The 20,488-nt window shown below is 38.0% G+C and overlaps 1 protein-coding gene across 1 annotated transcript in view; it reads right to left on the reverse strand.

The window, feature by feature from the left end:
- Positions 1 to 5,937, reverse strand: part of TTC8 (tetratricopeptide repeat domain 8) — a 46,428-nt gene extending 40,491 nt beyond the window's left edge. Inside the window, exon 1 of the mRNA XM_027844822.1 lies at positions 5,794 to 5,937. Within this exon, the coding sequence (XP_027700623.1) occupies positions 5,794 to 5,910 (117 nt within the window). The 5' untranslated portion in view covers positions 5,911 to 5,937. The remainder of the gene's footprint in view (positions 1 to 5,793) is intronic.
- Between the last annotated feature and the right edge of the window lie 14,551 nt (positions 5,938 to 20,488).

Consider the following 20,488-nt stretch of genomic DNA (forward strand, 5'->3'; position numbering starts at 1 on the left):
CAACAACAACCCTGTGAGGTAGGTGCTATTATTATCCTCATTTAAGTCCCTATTTCCCTTTAAAATTCAATGTAAAATCTTTCAGTGACAGTGCTACATGAAGTAACTGCATAATAACACAGTAAAAAAAGTTATTATTTTTATTATCACTATATAAACAAAACATGCACAAATTTAAAGAGCTTTAATTTGTCACATCTATAATGCCCCAAAGGGCAAATTTTGATAATTCAACAAGAACCGGGTCTTTGCCCCTCCTGCCCTCCAAATTGCTTTGTTTACAATTTGTATTTATATAGCTGTGAATGTGTCCTTTCTCCTAACAGAATGTAAGCTCCCCGAAGGCAAGAACTGTTGTTTTTGTCTTTTGTATTCCCGGGGCCTAGCACCATGCCAGCCTAGCACTTATGGTAGGGCTATACCTAATAAATGTTTGGTGACTCAATGAATTTTTGCTTAAATTACCTATCCCTTCTATTGTACAGACATAGCCCTTTGGTAGATTTTTCACATAACTCCTCTAAAAAAGTTGAAAAATTGATAATTTGATAAGCACCAGTATTTACTAAGGGCCTACTGTAAAGTACTGTACTTTCTGAGGAAAGAAGGATGCTGAAGATCCAGGTCCTGGCCTCAGGCCAGGGTCCCACACACCTCTTTCCCACCCCCACTCCCCATTTGCTACTGCTGTCTCCGTCTTCATTTTTCCAATACAGCACTTGAAAGGAAGTATGCTGGTAAATGTTGAACAACCTGTTGCTGTAGCAGGGGAGAAGATATATAGACACCATCCTTTTCTAGACAGTCAACAAAACAAAAAATAGAGCCACGATTTCGTAGCACTTCCTAGGGGAAAAATGCTTGAGGAGTTAGCTCTAGCACACCCCTGCTGAACGTACTATTGCATCTTCCCCTTTAGGCCCAGCAGACTTTTTTGTCTGTGGTTCTTCAAAGGCTGGCATAGTGCCTTGCACATAATAGGTGCTAAATAAATTTCTATTGAATTGAATTATAATATGGGAATGGGCGAGTAAAGACAGCTATAAAACAATACAGAATATTTCAAGTTCAAAACAATGGGTTATAAGAGTCTAGAGGACAAAGGAGCACATCCAGGTGAGGAACTGTAGGGTCATCAATATAAAGCTGAAAGGAGAAATAGCCCAAACCCTTTATTTTATATAGGAGGAAACCAAAGCCCAGGGGATATGAACTGATTTACCCAAGGTCACAGTGGTAGTAAGTGATAGAGGTGGAATATAAAACCCAGGTCTGCTGTTAAAACATTCTAATTTTTATTTAAAATCCAATGCAGCAAAATCTTTATATTATCTAAGATAAATTATACCTTAGAATTGCTTAATTACGATAGAACTAGAAAATCATTACTGGTTTGAAAGCCTTCTATCTGACATATGGAGCACAAAGAACAATAATCAGATCAGGCGCCTAATCAGGATGATCAACATAAGCCTCAGCAGACAGTGTTCCCTCTAGGTCATCTTCCTACATGGAAGGCGTTTTAAAATTTCTTCCCTTTATACTGAACTACTTTTTCAGTCACAATTAAAATCATGGTAAATGAACATTTGCCATGCACTTTATTAACTGAAATCAAATAATGAGTAACGTTTGTTGACTCAGTAAATAACATAAAACCATTAGGTATTAAGAATAATGAAATTTCAGCCTTGCAGCATGATAAGCTTTGGTCTAAAGCTGTCATTCTCCTCTCCCCATCTCCAAATGCCCAACTCAATCTGGCACCACAGGGATACTCCACTTCCTCTCCTCTGCTTAGTTTTGGTCCTTATTTGTCATACAAGCACGTCTTCCTCCCCACCCCCAACTCCACTGACTACTCCCCCCAACCCAGCCACACACCAATCCAAATCTTGCCATATTTCCTTTCTCCTCATATTCTTATTCTGCACTTCATCCCTCTGATTCAGGCTCTTTCTGCTTTCCAGGGTAACAATTAGTAAACATGATAATTCGTCATACTAAGGAGCACAGATTTGGAGCTTTCTATATTCAAAATTGAGCTTGAGTTTCCGAGGCCTTAGAGTTCATAGGACCATAAAGTCACAGATTTAAAGCTGGGAAGGAACTTTAAAGGCCACCTCTTTATTTTACTGAAGAAATTGAGGCCACAGAGGTCAAGTGAGTTGGCCAAGGTCACATAGTCAGTCAATAAGCATTTATTAATCACTTAGCATGTGCCAGGAATTGTGTTAAATGCTATAGATATAAAGAAAGGCAAACACAGTCTTAGCCCTTGAAGGAGCTCACATTCTAGTGGGGGAAAAACCATAAAAATAACGAGGTACATACAAGATATATAGAGAGCAGACGGAGGGTAATATGAGAGAAGCAGCTGGAGGGACCCAGTAAGGCCTCTGGGAGAGCAGGGGATTTGGGCTGAGTTTTGCAGGAAGCCAGGGAAAACCAAGAGGAATGGGTGAAGGTGAAAATCATTCCAGGTCTGGAAGACAGCCAGAAGATGTCCAGTGAAAGGGGCAGCTAGTGGCACAGTGGACAGAGCACAGACCCTGGAGTCGGGAGGACCTGAGTTCAAATCCAGCCTCAGACACATAACACTCACTAGCTGCGTGACCCTGGGCAAGTCACTTAACCTCACTGCCTAGCCAAAAAAAAAAAAAAATGACCAGTGAAGCTAGACCTTAGAGTGTGGAGAGGAGAGGAAAGTGTAAGAAGACTAGAGAGGCAGGAAGGACATGACATAGAGATAACATTATACTTGATCTTGCAAGTAACAGGAAGCCACTGGAACTTATTGAGAAGTGGAATGACAAACAAGACCCATGCTTTAGAAAAATCACCTAGACCGCTGAATAGAAGATGAATTGGAGGAAGCAGATTCCTGAGGCAGGGGAACTAACCAGAAAGAAGACTACTGCAATAATCCAGGGCCTGGATTCAAAGTCATGTTCTCTGAGAACAAATCCAACATTCTTTTCACTACAATCATACAGCAAAGAATATTATCAGTGTGAATTCCACCAAAACAGATTTCCAATCCCTCTGCATATTGGTGGATAATCTTCATGAGTTCCAGTGGTTGAAAAATTTAGCACCCTTTGGCCAACCTGATAATGAACATCTCTGACCTGAGCTATGCCAAAGTAAAATGATATTTATTAGTGCACCAAGGATGACTACTCACTGGGAGCAGCTGACGCTTCTTAGGGTAGCAACTGGGTTTTTACAGCTTACTAGACTTGCTTTGAGTACAGAGCTAATCTGCAGCCTTCTGCAGCAGAAAAGAAATGAGACGAAGCATACAGACTTTGGAATCAAAGGAATTAATAAAAGTCATATTTGTTTCTGTGGAAAAGAAATTTTTTTTTTCCCTGTGGTTAGTCTTTTCAGAATTCCCTGTGTTGGCAAGAATCTCTAAGATGGCAGAATCTTCTCCGAAAATAAAATCATTCTTGTTAATCATGTTGTTCCCAATAAGTACAGTGCAAACAAAATGGCTCTTTTTCCTTGGCCCAAGAGGTTATTTTAACTAGGGAAAAAATGCATCCCCCAAACTCAGAGTACTCACGTTCATCCTCCCTCTCCAAGGTAGAAAAGACAAGTTTTAATAACTGAATAGATATAAGGGTGGAGAGAGAAGAATCTGAAATGATGCCAAGATCATGAACGTGATGGTGCCTTCAACAGAAACAGAGAAAACTGGAAGAGGGGAGGGTTTGGGAGTAAAGATAAACTCGATTTTGAACATGAGATTAAGATGTTTCTGGTCATACAGTTTGAAATGTCTTAACAGGCAACTGGTGATGACAGACTGAAGTTCAGAGGGGAAATTAAGGCTGGATATATACATATATGTATATACACATAAATAAGTACATATATGTATCGATCTGTGGGTCATTTGCATAGAAATGATGGGTTACTGAGAATGTGGAAGGAAAATAGAACGGGGCCTAAGTCAGAAAAGTGTGATATAAATGATAAGCCAGCAAAGCAAACTAAGAAGGATGTGGTCAGACAGGTGAGAGAACCTGGAGAGACAATTTCCCTCTGCCCTGTCCCTCAAAGTTCTCTCACAATTTGCACATCAGCCCACTGGGAAGAGCTCTCAAGGCCCCCAACCTTTTGGATGCCCCCCATTACCGAACTAATAAACACTGAGGTCCAACTGAAGTAGCAAAGCACAGAGAGAGAGAGGGAGGGAGATAAGGCAGTACGTGCCAGGCAAGTCAAACTACCACCACCTTGACCACTATATCCCTTCAGACTCTAGTGGAGATAACCCAGGACCCTGAACCCAATAACCTTGGGAACAGCAGTGTTCTCCAAACCATCAGACTGGCTTCCAGCCCAACCCCTGTAGCACTCATTGAGGGGAGAAATTATTTCGAAGAAGGGACCCGCTTTCCTCACTACCACCAGCAACTACTACTGACCAACAGGCAGATAAGCACAAGAGCCTTGGGAGTGGCAACACCCCTAAGACCACCTGTCTTGCTTCTAGTCTGGTCCTCATAGCCATCATCCAGAAAAAGCAAATTCTATGTAGAAGCGGCCAACTACCACCCACCAAAAGCCAATGTCACACTGCTATCACAGGGCAGGCAAGGCAATATATAGCTGAAAGCTGCAATGCAATGAGGGAAAGACAAGAGGCAAGTTAAACCACCTTGACCATTATCTCTCCTTAGACTCCAATGGAGACAGTCCAAGACCCTGAACACAAGAGCCTCTGGAATAACAAAATATCCAGCACAGTGCCTACCATCATCCTGGGAGGCATCCCCTGGAGAGATGCAGACAGGCAATTGCAACAGACATAGCTACTAAAGACCCAGAAAAAAAAAAATAGTTCTTGCCAGTAAAGTGTCTGGCACTGTCAAAAGGCTCAACATCAGAAAATGATTTGATTTTATCAAGGGAAATAACATCAAAAAATAAGCATAATCATCTGCTTTGCAAGGGGCTTTTTCCATCTGACTTGCAGCTGAAAACTTCCAAATATGCTGTCTTCCCCATTACAATTCAAGTTGCTGGAGAGCAGGGACTGTCTTTTGTTTGTAAACCCCTTCCCCCAAAGCTTAGCAGTGTTTTACACATAGTAAGCATTTAATAAATGCCTCATTCCTTCATTCAACTGCATATACCTTTCACTGTGCCACAGATGACTCTCATCAGCACCAGTGAAAGGCGTTTCCACTGCTGGAATTCCACATGCTATTGAAATCACAGGTCCAGATGAAAATAAAAATCCCTTACGAATAATTCATTCTAAGGTAAACATTGCACAATGTTTACATAGGCACAGGCAGAGATACACATGTGTGTATATACATATGTATACAAAAAGTGTAAACACATGTATATATTATACAGGTGGATAAATGTGTGCATATAAACGTGTGCCTATACTTACACACACATATACAAGATTTCCCAAAAATCTTAGTGCAGTTTTAAACTTCACGTAAAAGTCCTGTAAGTTTTACTTAACCGCACCAAAACTTTTGGGAAACCCTGTATATGTGTTATGTGTGCACGCATGTGAATGCATACATGTAGCATACGTGTGTGTAATGCAATGATTCTCAGGACACAAAATGCCAGGAGTATCTCTGCCTCTGGCATACATCAGTGAAAGAGGCAGGTCCTTTCTGGGACCCCACCTCTCCAGCCATACGTGGGTCAGGTCAGACAGGGGCCGACACCCCCCAGACCGTTCCTGGCGGGGAACTCCTCCCCCGACTCCCTCAAACCCAAGCCTGGGATCCATGCCGGCAGGGCAAGTACCTGGTCATAAGGAGCTTTCTCCAGCACCTGCGTGCAGAGATCAGCGCATTGCTGGAATTTCCTGCGCCTGAAGTAGCTCCAGGCCAGGAGCAGCGGGTCCATCTCAATGCTCCCCATGGCTGGCCCCTGGGAGCGTCCACTCCTGCCCAGCAACGCCAGAGAGGGGAGGGGGGCCTCAGAGAGAATGGCAATCCATACCGCGCCTGAGTGAAAAAAACAAAACAAAACAAAACAACAAGCCCCGCCTGCCTGATTTCGACCAAACCTTAGGCAAATTCGGGTAATAACGGAGTACATGGGCGCTTGTAAGATCGCTTCTTAAAATGTTTGGGAGGGCCGGAGGCTGGAGTGAATCAGGGCGGCAGTAACTTAGACACCTCTTTTTTTTCCCTGGGCGGAAGCAGAGGTGCAGTTGCTTAGCAACCTCAGGAACGCTCTTCTCTCGGGAGAGAAAAGGGCCCCAGCTGGGCTCACCAGGGTCCTTCCTGGGGTGCATGCGTGGTGTACATGCTGACCCCGCTGCCATACTGGGTGTCCTTTGACTATGCATCCCTCTCGTCTTAAATGGCCTGTTAGCTGTGCCTTCCTACGCACTAACCGACCCTGCTCTTTGTGGGCCCTTTATTCCACGCGGCGCCTTACTGTACACAGTAAATGTATACACGGACAGATTATTCCGGAGTTGACACTCCATTACAACACAGTGTAAGGCAGAAGCAGGATTTGATGCCCAGGTTTTCCTGGATTTGAGGCTACTTTACTACATCACATTGCCTCTCCTTCAGAGTTAAACTTTTAGGAAAAGGTGTATACATTCATTGCTTCCACTTTCTTGCCTCCTAATAGGAACCTTTTGGAATCTGACTTCCATCCATGCCACTGAAATGAAAATGATATATCCGAGGTCAGTTTCCTTGTTGCTAAATCCAATAGCCTCTTGTCAATCCGCATTTCTCTTGATCTTTTTGCAGGATCTGATACTGGAAATTTTCTCCTCCATGTGTTTTCATAATACTGTACTATTCTGGTTCTCTTCCTACCCATTGGACCAAGCCTGGATATCCTTTTCAGAACTATCACTATGTTCCACTACCAATGTATGGGTGTAGTCCTGGGTTCTCCTGGTTCTTCTCTTCTCTCAATACATACTTTCTTGGTGATCATATCCTATCTCATGGATTCAATTATCATTGCTACGCAGGCTTCATCTTTATCTTGGGCAGTAGGCCTGAATCTCCGAGTGTCTGCTGGACATCCCCACTAACTAGTGGATTTCCCACTAACATCTCAAATTTACAATGTCCAAAAGAGAACTTACTATTTCCTCTAAATCTACCTCTTCTATTGTCATTATTGTTCGTGCTATCATCATTCTTCTAGTCACCAGGATCCAAAATTTTGGAATCATCCTAAACTTCTCATTCTCGGTCACCCCACATATCTAACCAATGCCAACTCTTATTGATTCTGCTACCTCCACGACACCTCTCAGATCAATCTCCTTTTCTCCATTCATCCTACAATCACACTAGCTCAGCCCCTCATCACCTATCCCTTGGATTATCAGAATAGCCTCCTCATTGTTCTCCCTGTCTCAAGTCTCTCCCCTCTCCAATCTTTTCTCCACATAGCTGCCAGTTTTATATTTGTAAAGCAAAGTCCTAAATATGTCTTTCTCTGCTCAAGAAGCTTCAGAAGCTCCCCAGTTCCTCCAGGATAAAATGAAAACAACTCTTTTTGGCATTTTAGTCTTTTTACAGATGGCTCTAGCCTATCTTTCCAGGTTGGTGTGGCAGGAATAACCTCCACAATACTTCAGGTATTATCTTCCTTTGAAAGCAAGAAAACCATCCTTGAGACTTAACTGGTTTAAGAGACAAAAGCTTAAACTATTGACATGGTTTCTTGATCACATAAGACTTTAAAAACCTCCAGCACGCAAGGAGTCGGGTCTTCCCAGACTTGAAGGATATTCCACTGTGTGAGTCAACATACCCTTCTGACACAGTGCATTCTTTGGATCACACTGCTTCCATATAAAGATGACTGTAGTTGTATCTACACATACCACTGCTGTATCTTTGCGGGGTCAAGCAGTTGTTCAGCAAATATTTATTAATCACCTACTATTGTGGGATAAGGGCTGAAGATACTAAAAAGGTAAAAAGACAGTACCAGTTCTCAAGGAGCTCCCAGCCTAGTAACCAGAGGCAACCTGCAAACAACTATGAACAAATAAGCTCTATTCAGAATAAGTTGGAGATAATCAACAGAGGGAAGACACTAGAATTAAGGAGAAAAGTAAAGGCTTTTTTGTGAGAGGTAGAATTTTAGCTGGGACTTGAAGTTCCATCCTACTATAAGTAAATTTCTTTTAATTAAATATCAGTTGGTCAAATTGTTTCATTTCACTCTGGGCCTGAATTTAATCCTGACCTACAGCAGCTAATTACACATTTTACCCCTTGCATTCAATGCACTGTAAATGCTACCTCAGTTGTCCTATTTGCTATTCCCTGTACAAAAAATACCATTGCTTGACTCTAAGCCTGGAAGCTTTCCTTCCTTACCTTTGCTTCTTGAAACATTTAGCTACCTTCAAGGCTCAGCTCAAATGTCAGCTCTCTGAAGAAGTCTTTCCTCTTGGTGCAGTCATTTTTTATTTAGTTTATCTATACCAACATTTACTTATTTGTGGCTATACACAGGCAATAGAATGTAAGCTCCTTGAGGGCAGGGACTTTCTGTCTCACTTTTGTATTTGTAGTCCCAGAGCCTAACATAATGCCTAGCACTTAGTAGGTACTTAATAAATGCCTTTTGATTGATCTATAATTTCATTTGGCCTTTGTGATTCTGTGAGAATAAGCATACATAAAGAATTGTTATATTCATGAGGTATATGGCAAGGAGGAATGCCTTTTTGGAGTGATGAACAAAAGGATATCCTGAAAGTCCCATGGGCAGAGAGACTTCATTCTAACGGAACTACTTGGAGGAAAAAGAATTTCAGCATACTGTACACATAGGATGAGAGAAGTCTCAGATTCCATTGGGCACATAGAGAATTTGCAATAGGAAAGATATCAAACAAGGCAGTAGATAAACTGTATACTTTCATTGTCTCCTCTGCTTGATTACAGTTTATTTTAAAGATCCTAAGTTGAGAAAATTGGATGAGATCCATTCCAACTTTTAACCAATCATACTATGATTTAGGTAGTATAGTGGACAATGTTCTGTACTTGCACTGAGGAAGATGTGAATTCATATCCCATCTCAGTTATAGGACCTTGGCCAAATCACTAAACCACTTTCAACTTCATCTATAAACTAGGATAATAATGTTGTTGTTTGTCCTTTGTTTTTAAAGAGGACCAATGACATCAGAGGGTGAAGTCTTGACTTGCATATGAATTGGATTTAAGTGAGGCAGAGTTGCACAAAGTCTCACCCTCTCTTCCAAAGTCATTGAAGTCCAGTGGCAAAACAAAAGTCAAGATGACTGGCAATGGCTCAAGATGTAGTGGATGGCCTTGGCATCTTTGATGTCTAACCAATCTTTAAGTGTTCCACAGATCCTGCTTCAGCCACCTTCATGGGCATTGGAACAAATTGTTCTCATCTGCCCATGGAATCATCAGAGGAAGTCTTCTGCTTGGGGTAGACAACCCCCTAATTCACTGACAAGTTTTACACCCATTGATTACCCTCAACCTGGTTTAACCTGTCTGCCAAAATAATTGACCGGGGTAGGGCCACTGCCTGTGCTATAGCTTCTTGGAAATACAGGTGAGAGTTGGGTTACAGGTGGACACCAAAGGTGGATGAGCAGCCTTGAAAAGGGCTTGGCAAGACTTACATCAGAGGCTCTAGTCCTCCCTGAGCACCCCATACATAGCACCTACTTCACAGCGATGTTTTGGGGATCAAATGAAAATACGTAAAGCATATATTTTTATGTGTAAAGCAGATATGCAAATCACTTTGCAAACTTTAAAGCTCTATATACATGTAAGCTATTATTATTATCTCATGAACAGCATACGTTGATGGGCTGTTAAGTGAATCTTTGCAAAGGGATTTGACCTTGAAACTTCTGTGAGTTATATCAATATAATAAAAATGACAATACCATCAGAGTTGATTTACATATTTATTTTTATGTCAATCAAACTACCAAAAAAGATACTTTACAGAAGCAGATAAAATAATGACAATGTTCATTTGGAGAAACAAAAGATCAAGAATATCAAGGGAAATCATAAAGAGGTAGGAATGAAGGAAGAATAACATACTTCCATACCATAAACTATGTTATAATGCAGCAACCACCAAAACTATTTGGTATTTTTTAAGTAGAAAAGAACATCAATGGAGTAAACAAGATAAGGGAGAATCAGAAATAATGGAATTCAGTAACTCAGTATTTGATAAACCTGAAAACATAAATTACTTGTGAAAAAAACTCTCTATTTCATAAGAACTTCAGAGAAAACAGAAAAAGCAATCTGGCATAAATCAAAGCTTAGTCCAACATCTTACACCATATTCCACAATAAATTCAAAATAAATACTTAACCTAAATGTTATCTCAAAAAAGGTTTGGTATGTAAGATATACAGACAACTAACAGAAATATATAATACCAGAACCATTTCCAACAAAATAAGTGATTAAAGAAAATGAACAAGCAATTCTAAAAAGAATTACAAGCTATTAAGAACCAACACTTCTAACCAGGCCAAGCCTCTGATGCCCTAGTCTACTTTTCCCCCTCTACTCTAATGGACACAGGAGATGCCTCCACCCTGACAGGTCCCTCGTCCAATTAGGTGTATTCTTTCCTGCAATCTCAATTGCAAAAGTTACTGACACCAGCCATGCTCACTTCTAAGTTAGGTCAGTTTCCGACACTCTGGATTACCTTTCCACCTTGTCGCCATGTAGTAGAACCTCCTCCTCCCACCCTTTCCAGATCTCTTTTATGTGTTGCCTTCCCCCATTAGAAATAGGGACTAGGACTACCTGTTTTGCTTGTGTTTTTATTCCCAGTGCTTAGCATAGTGCCTGGCACATAGTAAGCACTTAAATTATTTATCTAATCATATGAAAGAATGATTCAAATGACTGTTAATGAAAGAAATGTACATCAAAACCTCACCTCACACCCAGAAAATTGGCTGAGGTAACAGAAGATGGGAATAGTCAATATTGAGGAAAGATAGACACACAAATGCATTGTAGTAGAGCTGTGATTTAGTTTAAAAAAAGCTATTCTGGAAAGCAATTTGGAATTATACAAATATAGTGGCTAAATTTTCCATACCCTTTAACCTAGAGATTACGTGCTATGCATCCACTCTAAGAAGGACATTGACAGAAAGAGAAGTTCTGTATACACCAAAATATTTATAACAGCACTTTTTTTGTTAGCAAAGAACTGGAAATGAAGTGTATGCTTATCAATTGGAGAATAACTAAACAAATTGGGATGCCTGAATATAATGGAATTTTGGAGTTTAAAATTGTCCAACCTACTATAAAAGAAACAGAGGCAGAGCTCTGAACCCATGCCCCTTTATCAAAGGGTTCATCATTCCCCCCAATGAAGTAGACCTCAGATCTTCCTCAAGATCTGAGATGACCCTTTTCTCCAGGGCCTTTTATAAGATCGAATACCCAAGTATGCAAAAGAGGCATGGTAAAATACAGAATCTCACTGATTACTAGACCTTCCTTATGAGAGTCAAAAATTAGGATGGGCAAGGCAAGAGTCATTTCTGGTGACTAAGTGGTCATAAGATCATCACCTGCTCATGTTGGGCAAGAGAGGGTGGTCTAGAGATACAAAAATAAGTTGGGGGACTTTCCAAAGAATCAAAGCATCCCACCCATGTTGGGTTTGGACATGGAATTTGAATGAAATAGGATAGAGATATCTTTGTCAGCATTCTTGTAGTTGTGGAAGTGAGCTTCATAGCTAGCAAACAAATAGGGAACATTACACTAAAGGCCTGCTATGAAGGCTTACTATAAAAACGTATCTTATCTAATTATCCTTATATGATTTATGTAAACTGTCAAACTGATTAATACTAATTGGAATAGAGTAGGGTTCCAAATGAATCATTTCTCACAGCTATAATTAATAATGAATATGATGAATATAGAGAAGCATGGCAAACTTGTATGAACTGATGCAAAGTGAGTTAAGCAGAATCAGGAAAACAATAAACAATGAGTCAACAAGGTAATTTGGAAAAAATAATAATCTGAAGACAATTTTTTAAAATGAATATTGCAAAATTACAAAGAATAAGCCTAGCCCCAAAGAAAAGATATAAGAAGACACTTCCTCCTACTCCTTTTTGGAGGTGCGTAAATCCATGGGCTGCTATGGTTGTTTGGGTTGCATAAGTGAAGGCATATTTTGCAGAGAAAGGATATCAAAATCTTCTCCAGATTTCACTGGATGGCTTTAGATTTAGGCACTATTCAACTGTATAGAAAGTACAGGAACTTCAGAAGCCTGATATGAATGACAGAATGAAACTGATGGTCAAGGGAGAAGCAAGGATGCAAAAAAAATTTTGTGGGAAATGACATGTCAGTGGGATTTGATGGTTTTGAAGTTTTCAGACCATGGGTTTTGATGTAATGTTAAGGTAAGTTAAAGCTAGTTGTCATTCTGGATTTCTAATATATTCTACTTTTAATAGAGACAAGAGAAAGTCAATGCCAGTGCTTTCCCTCTGAGATTATCTCCAATTTATCCAATATATCTTTTGTTTGTGTATAATTGTTTGTATGTTGTCTCCCCTATTAGAATGTGAGCTTCTTAAAGGCACTTTTTTTGTTTTGGTTTGTTTTTGCCTTTCTTTTTATTCTTAGTGCTTAGCATAGTGCTTGGCATATAATAGGTGCTTAATAAACATTTGTTGACTTGACTAGGAATATAACTGATAATGTCAGACATTTTCAAAGTATTTATCAATTTTGCTGATTATTAAAAATTTCTTCTTTCTTTTTTTCTAATGTTATGAGATAGCTCTCTTTGAGGGAAAGGGAAAGGATAAAGGAAAGAAACTATATGATGTAAGAAGAAAATATCAACAAAAATCTATTAAAATAGATGGTTAGATGGGGTGGGAACACCTAATAGTTGCCACTTTTCCCATTTTATATTCTTCCATACTGCCTTAGGAAGAATGTAGTGAGATAGGAGAGAAACAGATCTAAATACTGCAGAATCTAGCTTATCTGTTTTAAGATATCTTTTATCTCTCTCTGTGAATAAGAAGATACCTATCCCTAATAATAATTTCCTAACAATGCTGTTCATTCATTCATTCATTCATATGACATTTATTAAGCATGTATGGTATCCACTGCACTGTGTTAGGTGCTGGGGGAGATAAACAGGACATGATGCCCAGCCTCAAGGCTCATGTAATCTAGTAAAGATGATGAGACATGTATACTACAATACTTCAATATATTCTATTGCTGTGGGTACTCGATTCACTGGAGCAAATCACAACCAATCCATGGTTTCTCATTCTATGTGCCTTTTGGCCATAACCTTCCATAAATCTGCCACTGGGAAGTGTCCACCCAACATCCTGAAGGCCTTCCTCAGATCTCCTGGAGACCTCTGGAGACACTGCTGGGGTGCACAGCTGTCCATCATTATCCTTCACCCTTCCTAATGAGACCACCTCCTTTTCTTCTTATACATTGCTTTTATGGTATCTTTTATACTACATCTGCTGTATAATTCTTTGTTGGCAATATGCTGTAGCCTATTTTCATCTAACATGCATCTCTCCATTGCTTTTGGGTGGCCCATAATTAATTCTTCAGAAATTGATATTCCTTGATTCCCAATCACTGGAAAAATATCTGCATTATAAAGATAGATTTTCATTAAATGGAATGGTTAAGCAAATTGTAGCACATGAATATGATGGAATATTACTGAGCTGTAAGAAATGATGAATATAAGAAATTAAAAGAAGCACAGGAAGACATAAAATGATGCAGAATTAAGCATGTAGAACCAGGAAAACCATGTATAACTACAACAATGTAGCTAGAAAGACTCCTCTGACCCCCAAAAAGAAACTGAATTATATACCATTATAATGATCAAATTTGGCCCTGAAGAGGAGATGAGAAAATGTACTTTTCTCCAGGGTTGGGCTGGTACTCAGCCAAAAAGGCACAATATATAAATGCTCACACTGAAAATTTAAAAAGTGGCTCAGGACAGCTGGTTAGATATGGCTCCTGACACCCCTGCTTCCCTTCCTACTTTGCAGATGTGGGATATCTTAGGACTAGAGTTAGATGCGACCTTAGAACCATCTAGTTCAAACCCCATCATTTTACAAATGAAGAAATAAAGATCCAGAAAGATTAAGTGATTTATTCAAAGTTACATAGGTAGTAGGTGGCAATGGTATGATTTAAAACTCTACCTCCAGCTCCATTGCCATTTTCACTGTGCTATCTCACTATCTCTCATATGACTTTAGGTGTGGAATATTATTCATACCATTAGACTCTGTTAATGTCTTGGTTAGTTTTGCTGAACTGCTTTTCTTTCTTTTCTTTTTTCCTTTATTACACGGAATGGCTTCCTGGGTAAGGGAAAAGAGGAAGGACAAGGGCAGCTTCAGAAAGCAAAGTGATATAAAATCCAAAGGTACAAATTAACATTTTTAATTAACTAAAATAGCAAAAAAAAAAAAAAACCCATGAGCCTTTGTTTCAGAGAGCATCAAGGGATGATTAAAAGCATTATGGAATTTCCCAAAAGTAATCTAGCCTGCTCTCTTTCTCCTATTTAATTGTGGTTACAATTTGTAGTGTCTTTTCAAAATGGACCACGTCTATGGCTATTTTATACAACTACATGTCATACTATGAGAAACAGGCATTTTTCATCCACTTATTTTTCCTACTTGGATACTTAGACTGAACTTTTTTGAGAGGTTATGAATCTAATTTAAGAGTCTCCAAAGTGTTCCAGAACTTGATACAATTAGAAAAATATCTTGGAAACAGAAGCTTATAGAAGCTATCATGACCACTAAGGACTCCCTCTGCCTTTTAGATTCTGTGCTGACTAGCCTCCATTATATTGGCAAATATCTTTGAGATACATACAGCTTTTTTATGCTTTGCTTAATAATAATAATATTGAACAAATTTATCTCTTCTTTCGTTTTTCAAAAAACCTAGCATGATTTTGACATGCCCATGTGAGAAAACTTACCAAAATATGAAAAATACACTGCTTTACTAACTGAAGTGCTTTTTTATAGGGAACAAGAAGTGAACATAAGGGAATCTTGTATTCTTCACACATCTCAGTCAATCACATGATTATAAAGAGGTGGTCTGCTGTCAAATATCATTTGTAAAAACCTACTTGTTTCATTATACTTTGATCACAGATGCCCTTGATGTGCCTATAGACTATTTTCATAAAGATTTTGTAGAGATGGAAAAATAAGATATGTGGGTCAATAGTTATTGACATTCTCAGCACCCTTTCTCAGTCAGAAGAGGTTTGCTATTTTTTCAAGTGTTTGGCATTTTCTCTTATTTCAGTTATATTTTTAACTGATTCCTCAATTGCTTCAAAATTTTGCTGTCTCTGGCAGGGACCTTTCTTTTGTATACTTGGTTTACTCAGCTCTTCTTATCTTTTTTCCTCCTTTCATGCCTTCATACAGCATATCTCAGATAATGGCAGCCCAGATGTGACAGTTCCATTATCCCTGATTGAAAAAAAGGTTTGTTATAGAAACCTTTCAAGACCTTTTTTCATTTTCTTTCTTTTCATTATTCATTCTTAAATTCCATTGCAATGAATTATTTGGCTTAATTTGGTCTCTGGCCAAACTTTCTGTCAACTTCTCTTCTCTGCTCCCCATTGTTCTATGAGGTAATATTGCCCATCATCTTCCACTATCTATTGCTTATAGAAGGCATGAGTTCAAATAGTTTGAGCACCAGAATAAGAACCAATGAATCATGAATTTGAGTAATGCAGTAAAGGTGGTAAGTTTAAGTTACAAGCAGCAGAGAGAGTCTCTGGTAAAGATTTTGCAAAACATCTATTTTCTGTATCACTAACTGAATCACAGAGAATAGAGAATTTAGGGTAATACCTTCTACATGTATTCAGACAATCAATGGGTATTCTTCCTAGGGAGTCATAAAGGTTTCTAAGCACTTGTTGCAAGTAAGGTAGACCTATTGGTCACTACTTGGCTAAGGGAATTTCAAGTGTAGGAATACACTTTGTTATTTTAGTGATAACAAAATTTTAAAAACCTTGTAGTTGGCATACTTTCCCATAAAATGTCTCTGGTGCTAATTAGTGATCATATCAGCATATTCTTTCAGTACTCTAGAATGGGGCAATGGACTTAAACTTATTTAATGAGATATAATTTGTTTGGATAGAGGAATACCAGTACTCATGAAGATGTAATTTATGTCTGTGTTGTGTCTGGCTACTAGATTAAAATCTGCAAGGGCAAAGTATACATTTTATCTAAAGTATATCCTCTCCATTACTCTTGCCCCTGCTCATGGTACCTAGAATTGTGTTTTGCACAAAGTAGGCACTTAATAAATGCTTAATAAATTTGAATAAAACTTTTACTTTCATCTTGCCAATCTTGGGCTTCCATCCCTTTAGTCAAGTTGATCAATTCTTACTAGTCTGAAGATCTTTGATAAAGGAATTGAAAGTAAATTAGAAATGAGTAGTAGATTTCTTTTTTGCACCATCAATTGAAAAAGCTTCCCAGAGTCTTGCTAAATAGCTTTTTTTTAGTTTAGTTTTTAGGTTCAGTTATAGAAAAGGATGCACTACCAAAAATGCTACTAATACTCAGGGGGAAAAAATGTAATTTGCCCATAGAAATAATTTTAACTTTTTAATTTAACAGAGCCACTTTACCTGAAGACTGCTCAAAAAACATCTCTTTCTCTAGCAGTGCCACCAAAACCCCCATGATTGAAATCATTCCTTTGGATTAATTTATCATATGTTAGCAGAAATCATAAGCCTGAGGGAATATGAACAATTAACAGTGAAGTTAGGGTGGAGTTGAAGGGAGTGAGGCAAAGTTCTGAAAAATGGTTTATTTCCCTCCCAACAATGGGGAACCCTTAGCAGCTGCCAGATAACAAAAGAACCCTAGATAATGGTGGGGGTGCCAGACAGGGAGAATAGTTGTTGAATGGGGAAGACTTGGGGTTCAAGGATAAGTAGAAAGGACGTCTCAATTTTGCCTCAGGCCACTTCTGCCTCTAGCAAGAAATTGTGTCATATTCTCCAGGCACTGAAATTCCTGGTTTAGGAATTAATCCCTGGAGAATCCCCATTAATTCTTTCAGTGATTATGATATCATATACTTGATGTAGACATTTGTATTTTTCCAAGAAGAAATTGTGTCCTAAGTTTCTAAAATGCTAAGAAAAATACTGTGGATTCTATTCTGCTTTTCTGCATAGCTGTCTTTTTCTTATTCTTTTTTTTTTTGTATATGGAAAGCTATTAATGATCCCTAGAAATTGTAGCATGTTTATAACAGTATATTTCATTTGGGGCTTCCCTAGAAATGTATCTAAGCACATAAGGTGGCATGAGATACTGCTGTAGCTGTCCATTACTTACTTGCCATAGGAGTATACATTATTGCCTTGGCTGTTGGGCTCAGTTTTTCGTAGTAGCTATGCCTTTGCTCTTAGGGATTATTAACCTGGAGATTTGTGAACTGACTTTATGGGATTTGTGAATTTGTTTTAATTTTTGATAATTATATTTCAATTGGTTTCTTTTGCAGTCCAATGTATCTTACTGTATGAATTTAAAAACATTATTCTGAGATCTATGGGGTCTAGATATTTGAGGTGTATAGGCTTCATCAGACTGTCAAAGGGATCCAAGACATAAAAAATGTTAAGAACTCCTGCTTTAAGGTTGTGAACGAAGTGGTTGTCTATTAAGCCCTAAATGATTTCTCATGTGCGTTGAGATCACTGTCAGATTTTCAGAGATAAAGCAAAAAAGGAAAACAACGTCCATTCTTTAATGTTAAGAATATAGGACATAGTGTAGTACAATAGAAACATAACTGAATTTGAAGATAAATGACCAGGGTTCAAAGCTCTACTATACTATATCTACCTGTGTGACCTTGGGAAAATAAGTTAGCCCCTCTAGTCCTCGGTTTCTTCCTTGTGATCCTGTGATCTGTGCATTGAGGGCTTCGGGCTAAATAACCTCTAAGGTCCATTCTAGCTATACGTCTTGTGGTCTCCATTTCTTCTAGAAAAAAATAGTGAACAAAGACAATAATTTTATTCAGTTGTAACAAGTAATATCACATTGGACAAAGACAAACACATATCCCACAGTATAGTTATATGCATGCTGAACCACCACCAAGAATAAACCTCAAAAAGATTGTAAACATTTAGAAATAACTAGCATTTATGTAGAGTTTTTAAGATTTGCAAGGTGCTACATACATGCTATCTCATTTGATCTTCACAATAGCCCTGAGAGGTAGGTGCTATTACTATCCTCATTTTACAGATGAGAAAACTGAGGCTGAGAAAGGTTAGGTGAGTTGCCCAGAGTCACCCAGCTAGTAAGTATCTCAGGCAGTATTTGAACCCAGGACTTCCTCACTCCAAGTCAATCATTCAATTCACTGTGCCCCCATTGCCTTAGCTAGCAATTGATAACATTTGCTAGTTATTGATCTATTACAAAGATTATTTATAGTGCTAAAATATTTTGAAAATTTAAAGATATCACTAATATACCCTTGGTTATGTTTTTATAATCATTTGATAAATGAAAGTGCAACTATTCTTATAACTAAGATATCCACTAGTTAGACAGAAAAATCTTAATTAATTAATGCAAAAGCTCCAAAAAAGGATGTAGGGAAGTATTTTTAGCTTTTTTAGCCTTCTAAACACAGTATGGTTATTTAATCTGAAGCAGATCTCCCATCATGGCTCCTTCTGTGATCAAGAAATCAAATCAAATCAGTTCAAAATCAAACATCGTAAACATTTGTAAATATATAACAATCAAAAATTTTTAAATTCATTTTTGCAAGTTTGAACTGTTCATTTAACAAAAGCAAAAGTATATGTTTAAATAGCCCACATAGCCATCTAAAATTCTCATCCTTAACATAATTTTCCAGTTGGAACAGTGGGTGCCTTCTAGTTTAAAGCTATAGGGAGACATAGTTCCTTTCTCTGGCCTGAACACTCAGGCCCAGGATGCCTTACACAAAGCACTGAAGCCAACCTTAATCAAAACACAGCCAAGAAATCAGCAGTGCATACAGTCAGTTTTCTTTTTGGTTGTCAGTAAATAGCATTTATTGCATAGAGCTATATGTGTGCAGGACTCTTTACAGATCATTGGGCAGTTACCAAAAGACAGGAAAATTGGCCCTGTGTTTAAGAACCCAATAATCTGACTCTGAAAATGGAACATTCACACTTGAAAAATGATTTTAAAACACTTTAAAACCAACATACAAATAAATGCCAAGTAATATTACAGGCAGATGGCACTCTTTTATTCCCCCTGCATCACCTTGAAAACAACACAAGGTTGTCCATTTGCTGAATGTTTAAAAAAAATTTATTTTCCAAAAGAATGATTCTTCCCTCCAACAGGGCATAAGCTGAGTTTGACCTCAAGAGTAGGCTTGTGTGTTCTCAAGCAATTCAAAAAAGTCATGTTTGTTCTTAGAAATAGTATAAATAAAAAAACCCAGTTTATTCAATGACCTTGATATTTCTGAAGGGTTATTTTCATGTTGTATTGTAGCCTACAAATTTGCTCAGTTTTGAGTTGATGATTACATACACTTAAAAATTATTATTGATACCTTTTTTCTGTGCTAATTAAAAATAACTAGGTGGATTTTTTCCAAGCTCTAAAATATTCTCATTTTTTAGGTTGTCTTATATGTCTTCTTGTTGATTTTGTTTAAATATAGTGGGATTCAATCCATATTTGTCTGTCATCCTTATAATTCACACTAAAGACAATGTTTAAATGGGGAAAATTCATGACAAAAAAATCTGACAAACAAAATGTATTTCAATCTGTAAATCTTTGTAGGAATTTATTTTTAGGAAACCTATTTCTAGTTATGAAGCAATTTTAACAAAATTACCCTTCTTTTGTTCTCAATCTGAAAATATTTGTATCTCAAATAGTTTAAAATGTTTTTTCCAATCTACTGAATATTTTCTCTTAAAGCTCACCTACTGTTTCTATATTAAAACTGACAGAAGAAAGAATGGGCTGTTAACCTAGGACTTAAAGGAAACTTGAAATGTGTCTGAATTCCTATATGCTATATTAACTGTATACTTCAATTTAGTGACCACCTGCCACCAACATCTATTTTATTTTGATAATCATCTAGTGTTGTTTTCATCCATTAATTTGGTGACGATGTTAAAAGTAATTCTATGAGAATACAATTGTGTCAAACATCCTTTTGGATTCTGAATCAGCTTGCTTCAATCTGAATTTTATTGATGATTACACATGTACTAAGGTAATCCATCTAGGTAATCTTGGAAATATTTATCAAGTGCCTCCAATTCATATTACATATG

This window comes from Vombatus ursinus, unplaced genomic scaffold (genome assembly GCF_900497805.2).
Source record: "Vombatus ursinus unplaced genomic scaffold, bare-nosed wombat genome assembly UNPS02014945.1, whole genome shotgun sequence".
Classification (NCBI taxonomy): Eukaryota; Metazoa; Chordata; class Mammalia; order Diprotodontia; family Vombatidae; genus Vombatus; species Vombatus ursinus.